The sequence below is a fragment of the Anolis sagrei genome, chromosome X (assembly GCF_037176765.1).
Source record: "Anolis sagrei isolate rAnoSag1 chromosome X, rAnoSag1.mat, whole genome shotgun sequence".
Lineage (NCBI taxonomy): Eukaryota > Metazoa > Chordata > Lepidosauria > Squamata > Dactyloidae > Anolis > Anolis sagrei.
This window is the reverse complement of record NC_090034.1, coordinates 67,288,984-67,310,882: the sequence shown is the minus strand read 5'-3', so window position 1 is coordinate 67,310,882 and position 21,899 is coordinate 67,288,984. Positions and strand designations below refer to the sequence as shown.

At 41.9% G+C, this 21,899-nt stretch overlaps 1 protein-coding gene across 5 annotated transcripts in view; it reads left to right on the top strand.

Moving 5' to 3' along the window:
• Positions 1-21,899, top strand: part of CSMD2 (CUB and Sushi multiple domains 2) — a 984,984-nt gene that overhangs the window by 754,409 nt on the left and 208,676 nt on the right. For all 5 annotated transcript variants that reach the window (XM_067473669.1, XM_067473670.1, XM_060784605.2 and 2 more), the window contains 4 exons: positions 6,275-6,477; positions 8,639-8,830; positions 14,700-14,838; positions 16,940-17,127. In XM_067473669.1, the coding sequence (XP_067329770.1) occupies positions 6,275-6,477; positions 8,639-8,830; positions 14,700-14,838; positions 16,940-17,127 (722 nt within the window). The remainder of the gene's footprint in view (positions 1-6,274; positions 6,478-8,638; positions 8,831-14,699; positions 14,839-16,939; positions 17,128-21,899) is intronic.

The window sequence follows — 21,899 nt, the reverse complement described above, 5'->3', positions numbered from 1 at the left end:
TCTGAAATCAAGAAGGAAAACAAGAAAAGCAGTACTAGATGTTAAATCCACAGTCAGTTGCAAAGGTTTTCTATCCAAGAGGCAATCTGTACCTGTGTAGCTGCAGCAATGTTTACAACTGGGTTGTTGTGAGTTTTCTGGGATGCATTGCCATGTTCCAGAAGCATTCTCTCCTGACGTTTCTCCTGCATCTATGGCAGGCATCCTCAGAAGTTGTGAGGTCTGTTGGAAACTAGGAAAATGGGGTTTTTATGTATCTGTGGAATGTCCAGGGTGGGAGAAAGAACTCTTGTCTGTTTAAGGTAGGTGTGAATAATAATAATAATAATAATAATGATAATAATAATAATAAACTTTATTTATACCCTGCCATCATCTCCCCAATGGGGACTCGGAGTGGCTTACACGAGGCCAAGCCCAAATAGCAATTACAATAAAGAAAAACCAAAACACAAACCGAAAACGTGAACAATAAACAATAACATCATAGTTACATAAAACGTATGAATACATAACAATATGAAAATTACAGTAGACACAGGCACAATAACAATCATGATGCACAATAACTACATGTCATGATTAAAAGACAAACTAATTAAAACTAATTAAATATTCGGGCGAGATAAAAGAGAGAAGCAGATGATTAGCATTTAATGGCCTTGCAGTTTCAAGGTGTGGCTTCCTACTGCCTGGAGGAATCCTTTGTTGGGAGGTGATTAGCTGGGCCTGATTGTTTCTTTCCAGGAATTTCCCTGTTTTTGAAAGTTCTTCTTTATTTACTGTTATGAATTTAGAGGTTTTTTTTAATGCTGTAGCCAGATTTTGTTCATGGTTTCTTCCTTTCTGTTGAAATTGTGTGCATGCTTGTACACAAATCAAGGAACATGAAAGGCACTGCAGATTCATTCAGCCAGAGACGTCGGCCATAGCAGAGCACTTGATGAACCAACCTGGACACAGAAATGCTGGACCACTCTAACAACTACACAAAATGTCAGACTACACAAAATCTGGCTAGCGTTATTTTTAAAAACTCTAAAATCAGGACAATAAATGAAGAACAACACTCAAAAACAGGGGAATTCTAGACAAGAAACAATTAGGACCAGCTAATTACCTCCCAACAAAGGATTCCTCCAGGCAGTAAGAAATTAGACCTTGAAAGGTGGCCAGTTGCAACATTCACACCTACCTCAAGCAGACAAAAGTTCTTTCTCCCATCCTGAACATTCCACAGATATATAAACCCCACTTGCATAGTTTCCAACAGACCTCACAACCTCTAAGAACGTCTGCCATAGATGCAGGCAAAATGTCAGGAGAGAATGCTTCTGGAACATGGCCATACAACCCAGTGATTCCGGCCATGAAAACCTGCAACAATACAATGTTTACAACATTGCTAGAATGTTTCCATGCACCATTTGCAGAAAAAAAATCCAACTGGAAGATTGTAACTCCAAACCAACTAGGTATCAGTTCTTCATGAACATGTCCACTGAAAACTCTCTATAATGCCATCCCCAAATGCCCCCATCAAGTTCATGCTTCCTGATGCAGGTAGTATCAATTCAAACATATTGGGGTTTGGGAGACTTGTGATTGTCATTCCTTTGTAATTAATTTATATATATCAATAGCTGCCCCCTGCCACGCGTTGCTGTAGCCCAGTCTGGTAACCTGGAAAATCAAGTAATGAGAAAGTGCTGGTTTCTAATATATGTAATGTCTTTCTGCTTGTTGGTCAACAGTATTTCTTACTGTTTCTTTGTTAGTGTTGATGTGGAGATTGTCTGGTTTGCCTACTCTGGAACATGCAACATGGAAATTGTCCTTCTTTAGGGGTCCCTTTCAAATCTATACTATATCTATGTGTGTGTGAATCATTTCTATGTGTGTGTGAATCATTTCTATCTATCTAATCTATGGCCTCTTTGTCAGGAGGGCTTTGATTACGTTTTCTTGCCCTGGTGGAGGGAGTTGGACTGGATGGCCTTCAGTATGGGGGTTCTGTGTGGGACGTTTGCCCCAATTCTGTCGTTGGTGGGGTTCAGAATGATCTTTGATTGTAGGCGAACTATAAATCCCAGTAACTACAACTCCCAAATGTCAGTGTCCCCCAAACTCCATCTGTGTCCATACTTGGGCTTATGGAACATTCGTGCCAAGTTTGGTCCAGATCCATCATTGTTTGAGTCCACAGTGCTCTCTGGATGTAGGTGAACTACAACTCCCAAACTCAAGGTCAATGCCCACCAAACCCTTCTAGTGTTTTCTGTTTGTCATGGGAGTCCTGTGTGCCAAGATTGGTTCAATTCCATTGTTGGTGGAGTTCAGAATGCTCTTTGATTGTTGGTTAACTTTAAATCCCAGGAACTACAAGTCCCAAATAACAAACTCAATTATTTGAGTGATGGTCACTCCTTGGGTTAGTAGGTGCTGTGGCCAACCTTCCCTCCCTCTTTCTCTCTCGCCTTCCTTCCTTCTCTCCCTCTTTCCTTCGTTCCTTCCTTTTTTCCTTTCCTTCTCTCTTTCCTCCCTCCCTCCCTCCCCTCTTTCTTTTATTTTCCTTCTTTCTCTCCTTTCTTCCTTCTCTCCCTTTCCTTCCTTTGCTCTTCGCTTCCATCCCTCCTGCTTTCTTTCCCTCCCTCTTTCTCTCTCTCTTTTCTTCTCTGCCACTTCCCTTCCTTCTCTTCTTTACCTCTTGCCTGGGCGCTGGAAGGAAGGATCCTCGGAGCCAGGCACGGATCACGCGTGAGGGAGGCGCTTTGGAGGCAGGCCTCACTCACCCAACGCCGCTCCTTTTCTGCCATGGCTGTGGGGTGCCTTCTCGCCTGTTTGTCGGTTGGGCATGCCATTGGTGCCTCTCACGCTGGCTGTGCTCACGCGGCGGGGGTGGGGCAAAGAGAATGGGTTTGGACGCATGCGCAGTGTTCTCTTTTAAAATTTAAGATCTTGCTGTTTTTTGGGAGGATTTTTTTTAGTGCAGGACATAGATTGCTCTGAATGCTGTGTTGTGTCCAAATTTGGTGTCAATTCCCCCAGTGGTTTTTGAGTTCTGTTAATATCACAAATGAACATTACATTTTTATTTATTTAGATTGTAAGACCTGCAGCACAGTTTTTGGTCATTAGGAGGCAGATGTCTCCAACCACCGCACAGGTTTACAGTTGATCCATTTGTAGCCAAAATGATGCCATTTGAGAGATAAAGTTCAAAATGTCATCCTGTCTCCATAATGGAGATGGAGTGGGCAGACAACAGCTACATTATGGGATGTGCTATAGCGAGAAGTGGTAGCAGTTGTGCTTCTTTCACTGAAACCAGGCAAACACAAAGGGTTCGGGTATTGTGTCCAAAGCCTTTCTGATCATCAAACCAAGGGCTATTTCATCCTGGGTGAGACTGAGCATGTTCTCAAGTGCCAAATAAAGACCCAAAGGTGTAGCCCTCTTGGAAAAGCAGTGAATTAATAACCATGCAGTTGTCTGACATATATAATGCATTACCATAGCACCCATTATCTCCAAGATGAAATTAAAATATTATAAGCTTCACGCTGCTGCCACTGCCTAACAAGGGGAGAAAGAATGGCAATAAAAAAGAAGAAAGACAAAGCTTCCATTCAATTCATCTTCAAGTACAGAGGGCCTTTTTTAAAAAACAAATCTCTGACTTTTCACTCTATCATCTTCTGTCCCTATTTGGTTAAAAAGCACTGAATTGGAGGCACTTTTTCAACTGAATCTGCTGATGCAGTCCAGTTAGTTCAGCTTCTATGTCTCAGATATCTCATATTCTATAACTGTAGACTGTTCTGTGTGTTTCTTACTCAATAATCCTTAAATGGGTGTTATATGAAGACTAAAACTGTTCCCTGCACCATATGATTACTAGGGCTGGGCAAGCACGGAAAATTTTGTTTCTAAACTCGATTCGTTTTTAGGGGTTTTTTGCGTTTCGATTTTTAAAAGAATTCCGAAATTTTTCTTTAAAAAAGTTCGAAATTTCGGAAATTACGAAACAATTACGAATCGATTCGTTAATGGCAGACGCGACCGCGCAATACGCTAAAAAAACCTCCAAATGGGACAGGGGGAACTTCTGAAGCTTCCCTCTCCCTCTGTTGTTGACTGTTGGTGTGATAATTATATATTTTTTTCACTGATTAAACAAACAACAGCTATAAAACTTGCCCCAGACATGCGGAAATAATAACGAAACGATTTCGAAACGATTACGAAACAATTACGAAACAATTACAAAACGAATTGAAAAATTCGTTTCGATTTTTAGTTGCTCCTGAATGGTTCAATATCGCTTCGTTATCAAAAAAATAACGAATAACAAATTACGAAATTAACGAACGAAACCGCCCAGCCCTAATGATTACATTAGTTTCATTCCACTTTGACTGCTCTATTTTCATTGTAAGGAATCTTGGGATTTGTAGTTTGGTTTGAATTCTTTGCTAGTCCAAATAGTTTAAGAAACAATTTTAACTCAAAATTTCCAAAATACTTTATCTGTCAATGAGACTAGGACGTGGAACAATGGTTTCAAACTACAAGAAAGGAGATTCCATCTGAACATTAGGAAGAACTTCCTGACTGTGAGAGCTGTTCAGCAGTAGAACTCAGTGTGGTGGAGGCTCCTTCTTTGGAAGCTTTTAAACATAGGCTGGATGGCCATCTGTCAGGGGTGCTTTGAATGAAATTTTCCTGCTTCTTGGCAGAATGGGGTTGGACTGGATGGCCCATGAGGTCTCTTCCAACTCTTTGATTCTATGCTAGAGAATTTATTTATTTATCATATCAGAAGCAAACCGAGGGTACAGTTGGAATCTATTTTAAAAACACAGTTTTGAAAAATTGGCATTATACTAAATGTCCTTTGACCAGAAGCTGGTCACTTGGAGTGTCTCTGGTGTTGCTATAAGAAGGTTCTCCACTGTGCATGTGGCAGGGCTCAGGTGGCATTGTAATAGGTGTTCTGTGGTTTGCTCTGCTCCGCACTCACATGTCATGGACTCCACTTTGTGGTCCCATTTCTTAAGGTTGGCTCTGCATCTTGTGGTAGCAGAGCACAGTCTGTTCAGTTGCTTCCTTTCACGATGACAAGCCTCTGCCTTATTCAGGTAGAGATGAATCAAACAAACATCCAGTTTGTATCAAACAATTTAATTAAAACAGCACTTACTTTCTGGCTGTTTTGTCCAAAATATAAAACTTAAAGATAGCACTCAGACGCAGAATAAACAAAAACGGATAGCAAAAACTACACTGTAGTCAAAGGGTCCAGTCCAGTAGTCAAAGAGTTAGTTCAGTGAGCAATGTCCAGGGATCAAGAGTCTATACCGTAGTCCAAAGTCAGTCCAGAGATTCAAAGTTCCAGAGTTCTAAGAGTTCAAAAGACAGGTCTGGATACTGAAAATACAGAGACCTGGGGTAAAAACCAGCAGCATCTACCACCAAAATAAGACAAATCCTTTTCTCCCTAAGATCAGTCCCAAGGCTAGCTCATTATATTGAGAAACACCCAGCTGCAACCTGTCTCTTGCATACCTCCACCCTTAATTGCTTTCACCCATGAACTCTTACTTACAGATTACTCAACCTTTTAGAACTAAAACCCACATTAACCCTTCCATCACCAACTGCTAGGCCTACCACCACCAACCACCATCAACTGCAGAACATGATACATGACACTCCCAAGTCACCCAGCCTTCTGTGTGTCCAAGGGGGAGTCTCTCTTTCGGTATCAGAGCTTCTATTCAATTATTTCAAAGCTCCCTGCTTGAGCAGTGATGGCACAGTTGTCAGCATAGATGAAACTTTCTGTCTTTTCTGTCAGTGGCTGATCATTTGTGTAAATGTTAAACATTGATGGCGTGAGCAGGTCGTTCTTTTGTTTTTGCCATCTCCATCTCTGGCTCTGGCATTCAAGATAGAGAATTAAATTAGTTGAATCCTCAATGCTTCTCTTCTCAGTGCCCCACTAATTTTGAATTTCAGGGTTCCTTAGGACTGATGAAATTACATTAGAATGAATATATATATATCTGTCATGCAGATGTACTGATTTTCTCCTCTCGGAAACCCCAATAACAGTTTCATAGTGAAGAATGAGAATTCTTTAGGGAGAGTTCAAAGGCTCTCACTTGTCCCAGCATTCTTTGGGAGAGACCACCACATCTTTAAATGGAAAGTTGAGCTCGCTGTGTAGAAATAGCCTTATTGTCTGTTCTTTCCTCATCTTTCAACACAGGCTCCATTTCATGGTTTTCCACACAGAAGAATTCCATGACGTTCTGCGGATCTGGGATGGCCCAGTTGAGAAGGGGATTCTCCTGAAAGAAATCAGCGGTTCCATCTTGCCCAGTGACATCCACAGCACCTTCAACTCAGTGGTCCTCCAGTTCAACACTGATTTTTTCACCAGCAAACAGGGATTTGCCATTCAGTTTTCAGGTAGGTCTAAAGAAGGACTGGGGATCGTCTGGTGAGAGTCAAGCAGAGATCTAAAACAGGGTGGCAATGATACTATGGAAGCCAACATGGTGTGATAGTTCGAGGTTTTGGGCTTGAGTGTTACCAGTACGCTGATGACACAGCTTATGTTGAAGATGCAAGGCCAACCAGACTCTGTACCCAATTGTTTCCATCAGTGCCTCGAGGCCGTTACTGGATGGCTGTGTGCCAGCAGGTTGAGGGTAAATCCGGCAAAGACGGAGATCCTATGGTTGGGTCAACCGGGCAGTGGGGATATCCAGCTGCCTACCCTGGATGGCGAGGCGCTACACCCGTCATCATTGGTAAAGAGTTTGGGAGTCCTTTTGGACCCTCTGCTGACGATGGAGGCTCAGGTCTCCGCTGTTAGCAGAACCGCCTTTTTTCATCTGCGGCAGGCTAGACGGCTGGCCCCCTACCTGTCCAGGGACGACCTAGCTATGGTGATCCAGGCCACGGTCATCTCAAGACTGGACTACTGCAACACCCTCTACATTGGCCTTCCTCTACTGGTAATCCGGAAGCTCAAGTTGGTACAAAATGCAGCTGCTCGGCTTCTTGCGAGAGCCCCGATGAGATGCCACATAACACCAATCTTACTGCAGCTGCGTTGGTTGCCAATTGAGCACCGGATCACTTTTAAAGTGATGGTACTTACCTTTAAGGCCTTATATGGTCTGGGGCCGATGTAGCTAAGGGACCGCCTCACCCCCTACCAACCCCAGAGATCTCTCCGTTCTGAGGACCAAGATTTATTGGAAGTTCCCAGTTTTAAAACCTTGCGTCTAACAGCAACTAGATGCAGAACCTTTACAGTAGTGGCACCATCTCTCTGGAACACTCTGCCACCAGAAGTTTGTGCCTTGTGGGACTTATCAGCCTTCCGCAGGGCTTGTAAGACATATTTGTTTCAACAGGCTTTTGACCTTTGATCTCTTGTTTTAATTTGTGTTAGATTCCAGTTTGTTTTGTAAGCCGCTCTGAGCCCTAGGGGAGTGGCGGCATATAAGTTTGAAAAATAAATAAATAAATAAATAAACTACAACCAAGTTTTGAATCCATGTTCAGTCATGAAAACCCATGGAGTGATCTTGGATGAGTTGCACACTTTTGGTCTCAGAAGACCCGTAGGGTCACTTTTTTTTTGTCGTGTCAGGAGTGACCTGGTGTGAGAGAATTGGCTGTCTGCAAGGACGTTGCCCAGGGGACGCTCTGATGATTTGATGTTTTATCATCCTTGTTGGAAGCTTCTCTCATGTCCCCACATGAGGAGCTGGAGCTCATCCGCCTCTCCCCGGATTCGAACCTGCGACCTGTCGGTCTTCAGTCCTGCCAGCACATGGGCTTAACCCACTGCGCCACCGGGGGCGCTTGAAGACACACAACAGTTACAACAAAAGTTGTGCTTTCTCATAGGCACTTAAGTACAGAAAACTTCTGATTGATACGGGATGCTAACAAAATGCAGATGTCTCACTATATTAAGTAAACATGAGAGGATGCCGATATGCATCATGAGGCTGATCTGTGCAAAGCATACTTCATCTTGTATCTCTTGCACCTTTTATTCAGCTAGCAAGCAGATATTGGCTGGAATCCTGATGATGCGATTCACATGTGTATATTCTCTTCAATATGAGGTTGTGGGGTTTTTTTGGTAACGGTTTCACATAGGCATAAATTTTACAGTCTCTTCTGCTAAATTTCTAATTCCATTCTGTGTCACTTACAACACTTTCACTCTCAGATCTTTAATCATGGTGTGGTGTTTGATTGCTCTCATATCACCAGAGGCGGTAAATCCACTCTGGATTTTAGAATGAACTTTGAATACGCGATCCAAAATTCTGAACCTATTTGGAGCTAGGGCTCAGCTCTTTGGCTGCTCCTTTGAAGTTCAGGCTATCAGGGTAAATTCACCTCCCAAAGTGACTTCATCGCCACCAGATTCTGAAAATAGTATTATTATTATTATTATTATTATTATTATTATTAAAGTAACCTTTTTACAAACTCATTAGGTTTAGCCCAAGTATGAGTTTCTGGGTTCAAGCCCCTTGTGAAACCATCGCAACATGATTTTGTCTTAATTCATTTTCTCAGTCTCTTCTTTTGTTTCCAGTGTCCACTGCCACCTCTTGCAACGACCCAGGGGTTCCACAGAATGGGAGTCGGAGTGGTGGCAGCAAGGAGGCAGGTGACTCCATCGTTTTCCAGTGCGACCCCGGTTACGCCCTTCAAGGAGAAGCCAAGATCAGCTGCGTGCAAATTGAGAACCGGTTTTTCTGGCAGCCGGATCCTCCGACCTGCATAGGTACAAGACCTCAACTCTCTTGACTCTACAATTGTCAGGGTACTAGAAACAGCCACACAAGAACCAGAAGTAAAAAAAATCTAATAATTTTGTTACTGATAACTGATCGCTTTTTGGGGGGGGGGGGGGGGTACCAAGGGTGCAACAATATTACCTTTGAAAAGTGATGTAACAAATAAAAGGAACATTTATTTATTTTGTATCAAAAGCATTGCATAAATGAGTATAAAATCGATGAAAATAGAAGGAGTGCAGGTGGCTAAATATCTTTTGACCAAAAACGGGCAACAGCAATGGCATTGTCTGTAGCCTCCAGCAATTCTTCCTCTGTACATGAGGTAGGGCATAGTGGACAAGCATACAGATGTGGAGTTGTCTGTTCTGCTCCACAGTCACATAAGGTGTGGGATACTTTTAGGTAGTGCCATTTTGCCAGGTTGTCTTTTGTTCTGCCCACTCCACTTCTGAGCCTGTTCAGGGACATTCAAGTTGCCCATTCTTGTGCTTGCCCCTCGTGGGGGCATCCAGTTGGGATTTCCTGGTTTAGCTGCCCAGAGGGATACCTTTGCTTTGGCTGGGGGGACGCCAAGATGAGTGTTAGTTCTCATAAAGCTTTTCCTTTATTTGAGTCTACTGGGAGGAGGCTGGTAGCCATGTAGTGGATGGCTTTCACAATGTTCAACCTTATTTCTCTTACATTTAGCAGCAACTTCCCATCACACATTGGGGGGGGGGGGGCAATGCCAGCTAACTTGTAGAGTTTATCAACAGGTGTAGGTTTAAGACATCCTGTGATTATTCTGCATGTTTCATTCAATGCTATGTTCACCTGCTTTGTATGGGCAGACCTATGACAAACAGGGCAGGCATACTCGTCAGTTGAGTAAGACAAGGCTAGGGCTGAGGTTCTTACTAATTTTTGGTCTGCACCCCATGTGCTGCCAGTATGTTTCCTCAGGATGTTATTGCGTGCAGCTACTTTGTGCTTGGTGTTCAAGCAGTGTTTCCTATATGCTAGTGTTCGATCTAAGGTTTCCATCCTATTTAGGATGGAAACAATGTTCAAGCTCTTGACCTTCCCAGGTGACTTTCAATTTCCTGTTGGCTTCACGGTTGCGTAGGTGGAAAGCACACACTTGTGTCTTGGCAGAGTTAGGCTTCAGCTGGTTATCTTTGAAGTAGCCGTTAGCCGCTTTGAATCCCCATGGGGAGAAAGGCAGGACTATAACGTTTTTTATTATTATTTTACTGACACAAAAGCACAGTATGTCACAGCAAACGAGATCTATATGCTGGATTTTGTATCACAAAATCACAAGTCGAACACTTCCCAAGAGTCTAGGACTGTGTGATGCATTTTCGAATGATGCGTGCAGATCCAAGTAAGGTGGCCTTTTGCAGTTGACAGATCGCGATTTTGTTGATGTTTATTGTTTCCAAATGCTGGCTGAGATCTTTTGGCATGGCACCCAGTGCGCCAATGACCACTGGGACCACCTGTACTGGTTTATGCCAGAGCCTTTACAGTTCGATTTTGAGGTCTTGATAGCAGCTGATTTTTTTCCTCTTGTTTTTCCTCAATGCGACTGTCACCTGGTATGGCAACATCAATAATCCAGACTTTTTTCTTTTCCACAATCATGATGTTTTGTGTATTGTGTTCCAAAACTTTGTCAGTCTGGATTCAAAAGTCCCACAGTATTTTTGCATGTTCATTTCCCACGACCTTTGCGTGTTTATGATCCCATCAATTCTTTACTGCTGGCAGGTGGTACTTGTGACATAAGTTCCAGTGAATCATCTGGGCCACAGAGTTGTGTCTTTGTTCGTAGTCCGTGTGATTTTCTTGCAACAGCTGAGGATATGATCCATGGTTTTATCAGCTTGCTTGCACAGTCTGCCTTTTGGGTCACAGCTGATTTTTCAATCCTGGCCTTAATGGCATTGGTTCTGATGACTTGCTCCTGGGATGCAAGAATCAGGCCTTCTGTCTCCTTCTTCAGGGTTCCATTCATGAGCTATAATCAGGTATTCTCCTTGTCAACCTTTCCTTTAATCTTCTTAAGGAACTGCCCATGTAAGGCTTTGTTGTGCCAGCTGTCAGCTCTGGTTTGGAGTGCAGTTTTCTTGTACTGACTCTTTGTCTGCTGTGCTTTGAGAAGTTTCCGATTATTGACTTCAATTAAAGCAGGTTCTTGGCTTTCTTTATTATCTTATTACTTTTGAGTTGACCACAATAGTATATTTTCCTCTAAATGACCAAGAAAAAGTAATGCAGCTGCATAACAACAGAATATCATTTTCAGACCTTCTCAGGAGTCAAAAAAGCTCCACTGAATCTTGCCCCACCGCCTCAAAATGTAAAAATGGGGGGGGGGGGGGCTTTTTTACCCCCTCTTTTCTTGGCCATAACAATCCTGTCCCTATTTTATCCAACCCCACATGCCCATCCACAGCGTATAACAATTGGCATGCCAAGTACACCGGAGACATAAATGTTCAATTAATGGCCTAATTAAATGTTAGCTGTCTGTGTCGTCCCTTTGCACTTCATTCGTATTTAGAAAATGTAATCCCGAGCAAGGGAAATTAATTAGATTCCTTTCTTTCTGGAGCTGATTGAAAAGTAAGTCAGGAAGCAATTGCTCACTCGCTCCCCATCTCTGCTTTCAGCAGTTCTTTGTTTCTGAGTGACCCGTTTCATAATGCGCCACCTTCTCAGAATCGATGGTCAAAGAGACCCTACTGAGAACATTTATATAACCAGGCGCTAGTTTGGCAAACATCCGTTCCCAAAGGCAAGATAAGTGAGAAGCCACTTAAAGTGGGAAATAGATAAGGGAAAGGAGGTGTGATTCACACTCCCATACAATACCTATTTCTCCAAATTGCTTTTCACCAGCCCACCTTCCTGCCCTCCACAGAGGTCACTTCACCCCTCGCTTGAGTGGGCTAGGTAATGCATTAAAGCCATAAAGCCATTTTCTAAGGTTGTAACTGGTCTTATATAGCAATTGTAGATTATAATTTATCTTTAAGAGTTGATGGCGATAAGTGAGATGGTTGTTGAGCAGGATTATAAGTCCTTATGGGTACATCTAAACTATAGAATTCATGCAGTTTGGCATGGATGTTGCCATTGGCCAACTTGATTAGCATTGAATAGCCTTTCAGTTCCAAAGCCTGGCTGCTTCCTGCATAGGGAATCCTTTGTTGGGAGATGTTAGCTGGCCCTGATCAGAAAATGTGAGAATTCCACACAGGAAAAATCAGGGCCAGCTAACACCTCCCAACAAAGGATTCCCTATGCAGGAAGCAGCCAGGCTTTGGAGCTGAAAGGCTATTCAATGCTAATCAAGTTGGTCAATGGCAACATCCATGCCAAACTGCATGAATTCTATAGTTTAGATGTACCCATAAGGACTTATAATCCTGCTCAACAACCATCTCACTTATCGCCATCAACTCTTAAAGATAAATTATAATCTACAATTGCTATATAAGACCAGTTCCAACCTTAGGCAGGAAGCTGCAAGACTATTCAACACTAACCAAACCAGCCAATTGCAACATTCACACCTACCTCAAAAAGACAAGAGTTCTTTCTCCCACCCTGGACATTCCACAGATATATATAAACCCCACTTGCCTAGTTTCCTACAGACCCCTCAACCTCTGAGTATGCCTGCCATAGATGTGGGTGAAACGTCAGGAGAGAATGCTTCTGGAACAAGGTCATGCAGCCCAGAAAACTCACAGCAACCCAGTGATTCCAGCCATGATTCAACCACACAGTATGGCACAGTTTTAACTGCCATGCCCAATGCTGTGGAACGCTGGGAGCTATAGTTTTACAAGGTCTTTGGATGTCTCTGCCAAATAATGCTGGTGCCTAACCAAACTATAACTCCCAGGATCTCATAGCATGGAACCATGACAGCTGAAGTGGTATCAAACTGCATTCATTCTATGGGTGGTGATAAGTGAGATGGTTCTTGAGCAGGCCTGGTTGGTGGGGATGAGGGAGAGGGCATTCTCGGTGGTGGCCCCCTGCCTCTGGAATGCCCTTCCCAAGGAGATAAGGCTGGCCCCATCCCTCACCTCCTTCCATAAGAATTTGAACACTTGGTAGTTTCATCAGACCTTCGATAATGACTAGCCTCAAGTCTCAAGGCCTTGGTCTTGCTGTTTCTTTGTCAGTGTAGATATGGAGAGTGTCTGGTTTGCCTACTCGGGAACATGCAACATATAATTGTCCTTCTTTAGGGGTCCCTTTCAAATCTATGATACTATATTTGTGTGTGTGTGAATCCTATCTATCTATATCTATGGCTGGATGGTTCTTTGTCAGGAAGGTTTTGTTTACATTTTCTTGCCCTGGTGACAGGAGTTGGACTGGATGGCCTTGAATATTTTCTGTTGGTCATGGGGGTTCTGTGTGGGAGGTTTGGCCCAATTCTGTCGTTGGTGGGGTTCAGAACACTCTTTGATTGTAGGTGAACTATAAATCCCAGTAACTACAACTCCCAAATGTCAAGGTCTATTTTCCCCAAACTCCATCTGTGTTCATATTAGGGCATACTGAGTGTTCGTGCCAAGTTTGGTCCAGATCCATCATTGTTTGAGTCCATTGTAGTCTCTGGATGTAGGTGAACTACAACTCCCAAACTCAAGGCCAATGGTCACCAAACCCTTCAAGTGTTTTCTGTTGGTCATGGAAGTCCTGTATGCCCTGGCTGGTTCAATTCTATCATACTATTTGGTCATAGGTTAACTATAAATCCCAGCAACTACAACTCCCTATCTGTCTGTCTGTCTATCTATCTATCTATCTATCTATATCTATGGCTGATGGCTCTTAGTCAGGAGGCAGGGGCGGCTCAACCCATTACGCAAAGTAAGCATTTGCAGGATAGTTGATTTTGCCCAGGGGTGCTCTTGAGGCACTCTTGGGGGGAAATAGACTTTGACATATGCGAGTTGTAGTTACTGGGATGTATTGTTCAACTACAATCAAAGAGCATTCTGAACTTCACCAATGATGGAATTGAACCAAATATGGCATACAGAACTCCCATGATGAACAGAAAATATGCATCAGTGATTGGTTGGAGGGGGGGGGGCGCCAAAATACTGTTTGCTTACCATTGAAAATTACCCAGGGCCGCCTCTGTCAGGAGGACTTTGATTACGTTTTCTTGCCCTGATGAAGGGAGTTGGATTGGATGGTCTTAAGTATTTTCTGTAGGTCATGGGGGTCGTGTGTGGGAAGTTTGCTCCAATTCTGTCGTTCGTGGGGTTCAGAATGCTCTTTGATTATAGGTGAACTGTGAATCCCAGTGACTACAACTCCCAAATGTCAAGGTCTATTTCCTCCAAACTCCATCTGTGTTCATATTTGTGCGTATTGAGTGCTTGTACCAAGTCTGGTCCAGATCCATCATTGTTTGAGTCCACAGTGCTCTCTGGATGTAGGTGAACTACAACTCACAAACTCAAGGTCAATGCCCATGTTAATCAATTCCAACATTGATGGAGTTCAGAATGCTCTTTGATTGTAGGTGAACTATAAATCCCAGCAACTACAAATTCCAAATGACAAAATCATAATTTTTGGAGTGATGGTCACGCCTTGTGTTATGAGATGTTTTGTTGCCATAGTTGGTGTGATTTTGTTCATTGCTTCTTTTGTTTTTAAGGCACTCATTATGCACAGAGCATTTATATATATATAGATTATTATTATTATTATTATTATTATTATTATTATTATTATTGTGTTTAGAGCCAGCCTATTTCCTGTATTGGGAGAAAGGTGGGATCAAAACAAAGTCAATAAATAAATAGCTTTGCTTTCCTTCTCTTTCAGCTCCTTGCGGTGGGATCCTCACGGGACCTTCTGGGGTGATCTTGTCACCAAACTACCCAGAGCCTTACCCCCCAGGAAAGGAGTGTGACTGGAAGCTGACGGTCTCTCCCGATTACGTTATCGCCTTGGTGTTTCACATGTAGGTTCTTTCTTTTCTATCCCTAGAATATCATGCAGAATGTGGGATGCTGGGTGCCATTGCAGACATATCCTGCTAGTTCATTTCTAGAATAGTGTGCCAATGTGGACTTGATGGACAATACATTTGAGCTTCCATCTTTTGACATCTTAAGGCCAACCTACACTGCCATATAGTGTAGTTTGCAACTGCATTATATGGTCAGTGTAGACCAGTGGTTCCCAGCCTGTAGGCCGCGAGACTTAAAATAATGTCCATTGCTCTAGATTATTAGATATGGTTTTCTTTGAGCGAGCAGAGGGGGACTACTGGATGGCATATGTTCTGTATCAGAAACTAGAGCTGATGTGGTCTATCCAGTGCAATTTTCTGAATCAGCACCCCAAATAACCAAACCAAATCTCAAATTGTTGAAAAAAGTTTTTTATACAAAGTTTGAAAATTTGCCAAAATACCGTAAGTGAAACATTCTGAAAATTGATGGGCTAACATCAAACTTTCCCATTAAAGTAATTTCATTATGCGCAATTCCTGTAACAAAATCGTTACAAAATTTTGTTAGTCTCATTATAGTAACAACATTTTCACAAAGTGTACTTTACAAACAGTTTACAAATGAAGCGCCAGTTTTGCAATGACTTTTGAACTATTTTTTAAGGATCGCAGATCCCTAATAGATAGGTAGGTAGGTAGGTAAATGAGAGGGGGAGAAAGGATACATAAGATTTCAGCTCTGAACAATGCCTTTTGGTTTTTTAAAAACAGAATTTGCCTTCAAGAGACGAAGCCAAAATCTTTTGTCCAGTAAGAAGATCTGCATTCAGTGCATGGCTATGGAAGTAGAACTTGAGGCAGGGTTGCTGTGCATTCAGGTGGAAATGAGTTGTGCATTCAGTTGCATATCATTACCACCTAACACAGTTGTGCTGGCACGGCAGTGTCAGGTGATTTTAACCTCCTTTTCTTGCACTGCTAGTTTACATGAATCTATTTAAGCCATGCATTTTGCAATAAGGTAGCTTCCCTCAGGTTGCAGTCATAGGGCCAAAAACTTGGCAATCATCGTTAGAATCTTTAGACCCGACCCTTTTCCCAGGGTTTTGCAGGGAAAGGAGGATTTTGTTCAGTCTCACTGTTTTGGAGCCTAACAGCAGGACGTGTGGGTCTCTCTCTCCCACCTGCACAAAGGTTTCACTTCTCACAGCTTTTGTGGCGGGAATACAGCCAGCTTTTGCTGGGGGTTAAAGAAATAGATCCACAGCTCTGCTGGGGAGTAAAGAAATAGTTCCTACAGCCTTTGTGGAGAAACTAAAGGACACCTTTCAGATTAGCAGATCTACAGGAACCTTGCCTGGTAAGGGATCACTCGGGCTTGGAGCAGCTTGGAGCCGGGAGTAGGGGCCTCATGCCAGCAAGGTAAAGAGAGATTGCCTAGGGAGGGGTCAAAGGATTTCCCTAAGGAAGAAAGGAACAGTTTACCACCAGTTGCCTGCCCCTTGATAGCAGATTGAGGAAGCTATCGGTTTCCCAAGGTTATGAAGTGTTTAATGCATTTGTTTGAAGATTTAAGCCCAAATAAAGAACTTTGTTGAACTTATCTTGAGCCTCAATAGAACTTTGTGTTGGGAAATCTAAAGGGCCCTTCAGCTGAGGCACCCCAGCGTCCCGTTGGGCATACAGAGAGCACGTCCTGTAAACAGACATTATTTCAGGCCCAGCATGCTACAGCACAACAGTCATTTGAATAACACAATCAGTGTGCAAATCTTATATGAAGAGTTATATCATGTAGCCCCAAAGGAGGATTGCCGTCCATGTCAGGGTTGAGAATACTTGGTTGGAGAATTACGAGAGTTGTAGTCCATAAAAGTCAACTTATGTTTATGTTTTATAATGTTTAATTTTGTTGTATGGTTTTTCGTTTGGCAATTGAATGTTTTGCCCTGTTTTTGGAAACCGCCCTGTGCTCTTGGGGAGACAGGGCAGTATATAAATAAAGTATGATTATTATTATTCCTAAACTCTGGTGTAAATCTGTTTACCAATGCATAGGCCAAGAGTAATGATACAATTCCATGCTGTTTCTGTCTTTCTTCTTCAGTTTCAACTTGGAAGCAGGATATGACTTTTTGCACATCTACGATGGCCCCAGTTCTCTCAGCCCCCTGATCGGGAGTTTCTATGACACCCAGTTGCCTGAGCGGATCGAGAGCAGCAGCAATAACCTTTTCTTGGCCTTTCGGAGTGATGCCTCAGTCAGCAATACTGGATTTGTGATCCACTACACAGGTATATCTATCCTGAAGATGTCTTTATTCTTTCCATTGGCATGCCCACTTAAAAAAAAAGAAGAAATAATTGCACTTCTAAAAGTCATGAAGTGCTTGAAGTGCTGATCCTTTTTGCCTATATGTCTGCAGTGCTTAGCCTGAGATCTGAGCCTATATAATGCTTCCAAAAATAATTGGAGCTGTGTGAGTATGTGCATGTTTCTACAAAGTGGATGTACAATGGTTATCTGGACAGTAAGGTTACAAGATTTTTTTAAAATACAAATAATGAATATATTTTAATAAAACTTACATGGATTGTAGCATTGGTATTACATTATTTTTCCAGATAATCATCATTCAGTTCAATACATTTTTTCATCAGTGGGACGGGATTTTGATGCCTGTTTCCCTCCGCCTTTTTCAGCCAGTTCATAACTTTGATTTTCACCTCGTCATTGTTGGAAAAGTGTTTTCCACCCAGGTGTTCCTTCAGTTTAGTTTACAGATTATAGTCACTGAATGTGAGATTGGGGCTGTGAGAGGAGTGGCTTAAAACATCCCAACCAACTACTCTTGTGTTGCAGGAGTGGTGTGTGGGTACGCATTGTCATGAAGAAGACAGACTCCCACCGTCAGTATCCCGCAACATTAGTTTTGGATGTCTCTGTGAAGTTTCTTCATGGTCTCGCAATATCTTCCATACCCATTTTGTCACATGATCTCTTAACAATACATCCTCTCCATAAATTGAAATGATTTTGTAATGATTCGCAGCAGTGTTCATGCCCTTTGCATTTAGGTCACGTATTGTGTAACCTTCACCACAACACCAGTTGATGAGCTACTGATGACTGGCACTGCTCGTTTACTTCCGCTGGCTTCCTATTACATGGTAGTGATACCAACTTCCACCAAGAAAATTCCCCACAAGAGCTACATGCCTTGTAATAATGTAATGCCAATGCTACAATCCATATAAGTTTTATTAAAATTGTAAACTATACGGCTCTGGTCCAGCGTACCTGTCCAAACGTATCTCCTTCTACGTCCCACCTCGGAGCTTAAAATCCTTTGGGGAGGCCCTGCTCTCAGCCCTGTCTTTGTCTCAAACACGTTTGACGGGGACGAGGGACAGGGCCTTCTCGGTGGTAGCCCCATGCCTGTTGAATTCACTTCCTGGAGAAATTAGATCATCGTCATCCCTCCTCACCTTCAAAAATAGTACACTGAGACTTGAGTTACTAAAACAAGAACAAGTTTATTTGGAGCATGGAAGGGTCTTCATGGTTTCAGCGTTCTCTTCTCCTGAGGTATAAAGCTTCATAAGTTACAGCTTCAACAAATATTAATATAACTTTAGGATGTCTTTTACTTCACCAACTAGTTCTTTAGTTGTTACCTTTCTAAATATGCTTCCTTATTTGACAGATTAACTAAGGTCAGCTAATGCCCTTGTCTTCCTTCAGCTTCCTGCTGAAGTAAAGATTCCCAGTGGGATTTCTTCTCTTATTAGCACACAGCTAAACCACAAACCTAAATAAGCCCCCTTGATTTATTTAAATCACTCAGGCTAAAAGCTTTCCCTTAGTTTGGTTCACCACACATTTGATCCACCTTCCCTTTGGCTCGATGACCAAAGGACTGAAGCCTCAAAATGTCTGCTTCTGGTAAGTGCAGTTGGCTCCACCCCTTTCTCCATGGCAACCTAACTCAGAGTGCTGAGCTTGGTCCCATCTCTCTAGTTCTGCCATTTCTAAATGTTTAACCCTTTATGTACATCCATAACTGTCTTTTACCTCCTGAACACATACATATAATAATATTCAACCATCTAAGCATATATATTAGGGCTGGGCGGTTTCGTTCGTTAATTTCGTAATTCGTTAATAATTCGTATTTAAAGTGGCTTACGATCCGATATTGAACCATTCAGGAGCAACTAAAAATCGAAACGAATTTTTAAACTCATTTCGTAATTGTTTCGTAATTGTTTCGAAATTGTTACGTTATTATTTCGTTATTATTTCCGTATGTCTGGTGCAAGTTTTATAGTTGTTGTTTGTTTTATCAGTGATAAAAAAATAAATTATCACACCAACAGTCAACAACAGAGGGAGAGGGAAGCTTCAGAAGTTCCCCCTGTCCCATTTGGAGGTTTTTTTAGCGTATTGCGCAATCGCGTCCGCCATTAACGAATCGATTCGTTATTGTTTCGTAATTGTTTCGTAATTTCCGAAATTTCATAAATTTCGATTTTTTTTAAAGGAAAATTTCGGAATTCTTTTAAAAAATGAAACGCAAAAACCCCCTAAAAACGAATCGAGTTTAGAAACAAATTTTTCCGTGGTTGCCCAGCCCTTATATATATATATATATATATATACATACATACATACATACATACAATCATATTTCACTGTAGAGACACATATACATAACTACGTTTGACTTACAGTTAAAAATCAATGCTTCATCACAGCATAGTGCCATGACAGTTAAAGTGGTGTCAAACTGCATACATTCTACAGTGTGGATGCACTACAAATCTCTTAGTTGCATTTGAGTCTTGCAGCACTAGTCATCTCATTAGGTATTGGGGTATCCCTTATATATTTTTTCAGTCATTTCCTCCAGCCTCGTTTATTCCTTTCCCCCCTCAATTTCTTACAAGTTCAGCTTTCCACAATGCCTCCAACTCACTAGGAGCTTTTGCATTGAAATCTCTGCTCATCAGTTCCCAATGTTATATCTCCGTGAACTGCATATAGGCACAGACAGCTCCATAGGTACATTTAGGAGAGTAGCATAAAAAAGTGAGGATGGGTGAAAGAGAGGAGAAGAAATCCTCCCTCCCTTCCGAACCCGCACAATGGTACTTACTTAATCAGGGCACATTTTATTAAAAGTGGCATGCTTTGCCAAAGATGGTCAGGGAGGCGAATCCAAAGGCTAAACCACTCATTCTTAAAGGGAATCATTTAAGTTTTAATTGACTGGAATGTGAATAATTCATAATTGGGGTTTAGCTTAAGTATTTTGTAGCTAAGTGTGGAGATGGACTTGGAGAGGAAAAAAAGAGGAGGGCGGCATCACGGGAGTTCCTTGATGGATTTTTAATAATCTTATGGGTCACTAGCCAGGGGGTAGCTGAGAGATTAGTTTATTCTGGGATAATAGCACCTAAATTCACTGAATGATTGCACTTAGTTTACTTTTTAGTGGATGGGATGCAGAATTTATTCTCATTGCCAGTGAGAAGGGGGCGGGGGGAATGTTCAACTCCACCACAAGATTTTTCATATTGTGGACTTTTTAAAAGGATTGCACACACACACACAAAACCCTTTGCAGATAAGCAACAATGTTTTTGGGCAGAATGTTAATATACTTCATAATATGAGGGTTACCCAGAAAGTAAGGTTACTAGGCATGTAGCTCTTGCGGGGAATTTCACCTGACGATGATGAGGTGAAAATTGAAGTGACAAACTGGCTGAAAAAAGCATCAAAAACTCATCCCACAAATGATAAAATGTATTTATTTATTTATTTATTTATTTACAGTATTTATATTCCGCCCTTCTCACCCCGCAGGGGACTCAGGGCGGATTACAGTGTACACATATATGGCAAACATTCAATGCCAATTTTGACATACAACGTATACAGACATACACAGAGGCTATTTAATTTTTTGCTGGACGCCAGGGGAGCTGTCGCTTTCATCGTCCATCTGCGACACTGATGAAGTACTTCCGCATTCCCCGCATGCTTTTTGCTGGAGTGCTTTTGCTGGAGTCTTTTTTTATGGCCTCATAAATTAGTTAATTTAGCCTCCCCACACTTTAAGGTGGTACCTAATTTTCCTACTTGACAGATGCAACTGTCTTTCGGGTTGCAAAGGTCGACAACAGGCTACACAATTGGTTGGGAGCCCACTCCAACCCGGGCTGGCTTCGAACTCATGACCTTTTGGTCAGAGTGATCTTAATGCAGCTGACACTCAGCCACCTGCGTCACAATCCCGGTGCAAAATGTATTGAACTGAATGGTAATAATAATAATAATAATAATAATAATAATAATAATAAATCTTTATTTATACCCCGCCACCGTGTCCCCCAACGGGGACTCGGAGCGGCTTTCATGGGGCCCAGCCCGAACAACAAATTACAATACAAAAAAATGCAAAATTACAATAATATAAACAAGATATTATGTGGAAGAATAATGTAATACCTATGCTACAATCCATGTAAGTTTTATTAAAATATATTCATTCTTTGTAATTTTTTTAAAAAAATCTTGTAACCTTACTTTCCGGATAACCCTCATATGATTCTCTGCATCCACAGAATCTCTATCAATGGATTCAACAGCCTTTTAAGGGCAGTCATAAGGCTGATGGGACTCTCAATGAAAATAACTTTGGTGCCTCTGTTTTACAGTGTAGCTGCACCCTTTCTGCAGAGTTTAGTTTAGCGAATGTTTCTATATTCAGTCACCACTGTGGCTCTTATGTTGCTGCTGGTCCTCCATACAAGGAACAGTATTTTTTATTTGGTTTTGTTTTGTTCTATCTTACTGTGTTATGTTTTTAAGTCTGTGCTTTCTGGGTTTGTCCCTTTGTAAGCTGCCCCGAGTCTCTTTGGGGAGATGGAGGTGGGGTATAGAAATAAAGTTATTATTATTATTATTATTATTATTATTATTATTATTATTATTTGAAACACAGCAAGATGAGTCCACAGCAGGCAAGATCACTCTGCTGGCTGTTGTATTGGATCAC